General features: G+C 35.6%; 1 protein-coding gene across 1 annotated transcript; it reads left to right on the forward strand.

The window, feature by feature from the left end:
• The first annotated feature begins 3,039 nt into the window (after positions 1-3,039).
• On the forward strand, positions 3,040-3,720 carry LOC112092886. Its single transcript, XM_024170090.1, has one exon. It carries the CDS (start codon positions 3,040-3,042, stop codon positions 3,718-3,720), a length of 681 nt encoding a protein of 226 aa, XP_024025858.1.
• The last annotated feature ends 627 nt before the right edge of the window (positions 3,721-4,347 follow it).

The raw sequence follows: 4,347 nt of genomic DNA on the forward strand, positions 1-4,347 counted from the left end.
ATGAGCGCTCAGCCATTAGACTACTCTATGTTATCTAATGGTTTACTGTTGGTAATTGTATGAATAGTGTTTTTTTGATGGTATGATAATGGAACATGAGATAAATGTAATCGAGAAGGTAAAACAGAACTTGACCTCAAATCGATTATGGATATCCTATGGGGATGATACACTAATATATTGAGTCATGGACTAGAGCTAATTAGAGCTTTGTAAATATGCTATATAAATTGAGAGTGCAGCTCTAGGCTTTTAGTGGAATAGCGCTAGAGTTTTATAATCATGAGACAGACTTGTTGGTTTACAAGTAGCATTGTGATTAGAGGAGCTTCATTTATATATGTCCATTGGGTCCCTTTGCTAGCTCACATAATTTCCTATAACGATACGGCGTATTTCCTACATAATGGTAACTTGTGTTATTTCCGTAAAAGAGGTTCAAAGTTAATATGAGAATGGTTAATTCATGAGTGATTTATCGGGAGAATTTATTGATAAATTAATTCTAGATAAATTGGCTGAATTATTATTTTAAGAGTTGTTTAATATGGGAAGACTATTATATGACTGTTTTGATCAGGCAATTTCTCTATTGGGTTGCTTGAATCAAAACTGAGGCTCTATGCAAGTTTCCCGTGTTGAAAAACTAGGAAAACAACTTTCGTCAGTGTAGATAGGTCGACTGATTGGTTAGACTGGTCATAGGTCGACCGGTCCGGTTGATTGGTTCATGAAGGACAGGTTGACCGGTGAGTTACAATGTTTCTGTCACCGGTCGACCAGTTGTAACGTGAAATGCATCATGACGTGGCCAAATCCACTTTGGATGCAATTAAAACTTTTGAAAACCTAATTATTAAGGAAGTATGACTTCCTAAACACTATAAATAGCCTATTAAGTCACATTACTCATAAGATAACTTGAGAGACTTTTTGGAGGCTATTGATAAAAAGATTCCTGACAGGAATAATTGTTTAATTCTCAAGAACAATTTTTTCTTTGGCTCTCTTGTGATTGGAAGGAGATCAAGAATACCAAGAGGAGATTGAACAATGTGTGACCACCCGCACTCCAATCGTGGAAACGAGAATAGCAAAGTAGACCAATTGGTTGAGGCTCTTCCAGTTGCTGTTTGGAACGCTTTGATCTGTCAGACGTCCAGTTTCCTAAAATCTCAAACAGTATGATTTAGATCTTTAGTATTTATGTTATATAGCATCATGAACATGTTCTTGATTGGCTTTGGCATTGATTTAAATTTTTAAAAATTTTGCTGCACACTCGATGTCATTATTTTCTAACAATTGGTATCAGAGCCATGGTTATTTGTTCATGATTATGCTACGTACATAGATTTGTGATCTAAAAATATCTCTTTTATGCTTGAATTGATATTTTAGAGAGATGGCACTCTAGGGTTTCTATATTATGTTGTTATCATGAATATATGGTGAATTCATGATTAAATAATTATTATTGATTATTATTTATAAATTATCAATTGTTTTTTATTATTTAATTTTTACCGGTTATGGTTCCTTAGAGTTTAGAATGGTTGTATAGGAATTTGTTCATTACAATGTAATTAGATATATGGTCTATCATTGCCATTAGGGTTTATTTTATTTTCTTTCGTAGAAATTTTGTAAGCCAGAAAACGGTATAGGAATTTTTCATGTAAAAATTCTTGGAGGAGATTTATCATGGATCTTGAAGAAGGATCTTGAAGATGAAGGATATAAATGTATCTAATTTTTCTTGGTTTATAAAATTCTTTTGTATTTTTTGAATAAATTAAAAAACTGCTTTGATTTCTGAAAATCTAGGTTATTGTCGTACAAACACTGGTCGACCGCTCCGGTTGACCAGTTAGTGTCAGGTGGTTGACCGGTTGAGTATAACTGTTCTGTGTCCGGTCGACCGGACCTAACATGACAGTATACGATTTTACAGTTTTTTGAGATTTTTTCAAGAAAACATGAAAAATAATTTTATGATAACCAGAATTTGATCGTGATGAAGAATTCAAGGACAACCGGGAAGATTCAAGATGAAGGATTTATATCTGTTTTGATTATTCTTAGTAATCTTTATTTTTTCTTTGCTCTAGGTTGGAACCATAATATTACGGCTATTATTATTATGCTTGTTGCCTAGCTTAATTACTTTGTATGATTGCATATAATATGATTTGCTATATATGTGATAACATGTCATGTAGAATAGGGAGTGCCGCTCATTAAAATTGTTCATGCATATTTTTTAACATAAAACCTTGTTTTCCAAAAGATTGAGTGGGTGAAGGTTTTTGAAGAAAAGACCCATGGCCTCCATCGTTGGTCCGCAGGTAACACATGGTGATACCGACCCCTAGGAAGGGATTCATTATGTACCGGTGTGGATCTCCGAGAGGATAATTTATTTGAGCATATTTTATGGTTGTACACCCCTAGGTGACAATTATAAAATATGGATCAAATAGTTGAAGCGATGGTATACACTCAAGATTGATTTAATTATTAATCTCCCCTAGCATCTCTGCTAATTAAATTAATTGCCAAAGAAAACGATTATCAATATATGCTGGACAGAGATTGATCCGGATGGTATATATTGATCGGAAGGGATCCGTGTTCCTAATTAAATTTTGCATGATCGCCCCTAGGAGACTTCCAAAATTTTGAGTTGGGAATTATCGTTGTGAGGTTGTGATTTTTTCAAGGTTTTGACACACAAACATATTTGTTGCATTATAATATGTATATATATTTGATTACTAAATGTTGATGCCAGTTTGCTTATACTAGATATATGAATGTTTATTGTAGATCAAAATGTCTTCTAGCGCATTATCATCGATACTTAATAAACACACTTTAACTGGCGAGAATTTTACCGATTGGAAAAGGAACCTAAAGATCGTCCTAACCTTTGAGAAACTAAATTTTGTACTGAATATACCTTGTCCTCAGGAGCCACCTGGTGATGCTCCTAATGAGGTTTTCGTAGCGTATTAACACTGGAAGGACTCTGACTATATGGCTCACTATTACATGATGGCGAGCATGTCCACTGTGCTACAAGCACAACATGAAGATTACATAACTGCTCATCAGATTATGGATAATCTTGAGGACATGTTCGGTGGCCAAGCCATTGAAAAATGTCAGGAAGCCATAAGTAACCTCATTAACTACAGACAGAAGGCTGGGTCTTCCATAAAGGAACATATGCTGAAAGTGATGGGCTATTTGGCTAAAGTTCAGACCAATGGGGCTAACATCAATGCTGAGTCTCAATTGACCATGATCTTTGAGACTTTGTTGAAGGAGTATATTCCGTTTAGGGCAACGTTCAATTTGAGCGCTAGACATAATACAACCTTGACAGAGTTGATGCAAGAACTCCAAAAGTTTGAGCGAATGATCAAGGTTTCGACTATTGTGGAGGCCAACTTTGCTGAGGCATCTACCTCCAAACCCTCTCTAGGGAATGGAAAGAAGAAGCAAGTAGCTAAGAAGGAGAGTTCTTCAGTTCCGCCAAACAAGGGCAAGAACAAGAACAAGAAGAACCCGAACAAGCTTAACTGCTTTCATTACGGGAAGGTGGGGCACATGAAGAAGAATTGCAAAGACTACCTAGCCGCTAAAGGCAAAAAAGGTGAGTGTGATCTTTTGATTGTGGAAGCATGTATGGTTGAGGAATCCAGTGACAACTAGGTCATAGATTCTGGAGCAACTAATCATGTGTGTGTTTCTCTGCAGGGGTTCAAGCAAACGAGAAGTCTTCTAAATGAGAGCTTCACATTGAGGATGGGCAATGGAATACTAGTGTTCACTAAAGCAGTGGGAGACGTCCATCTTTATTTTGATAGTTATAGGAGTTTATTTTTGTGAGACTATTTTTATGTTCCTTAATTTAAGAGGAATCTTATTTCTGTTGCTTGTTTATTTAAGGATTCTTATTTAGTTTCTTTCAATAATAAAGTTGTGATTTGTAAAAACAAGTCTTTTATCTGTGATGGATGGATGCAAAATAATCTATATTTTATCAAACCTAAGATGGACTCATTGCTAAACACTGAAGTTGTTAATAACTCTAAAAGGCTTAAAACTTCTCACTCTAATGAGACATATCTTTGGCATTTGCGACTTGGTCACATTAGCCTTACCAAGATACATAGGTTGGTAAAGGATGGACCTTTAAGTTTTTTAAAGGTTGAGTCCTTACCCCAAAGTGAATCTTGTTTGGAGGGCAAAATGACCAAAAGACCATTTGGGTCTAAGGGCAATAGGGCTGAAGATGATCTTGAACTTGTGCATAGTGATGTTTGTGGTCCCATGAAC

The sequence above is a fragment of the Morus notabilis genome, unplaced genomic scaffold (genome assembly GCF_000414095.1).
Source record: "Morus notabilis unplaced genomic scaffold, ASM41409v2 Scaffold894, whole genome shotgun sequence".
NCBI classification, from domain to species: domain Eukaryota; kingdom Viridiplantae; phylum Streptophyta; class Magnoliopsida; order Rosales; family Moraceae; genus Morus; species Morus notabilis.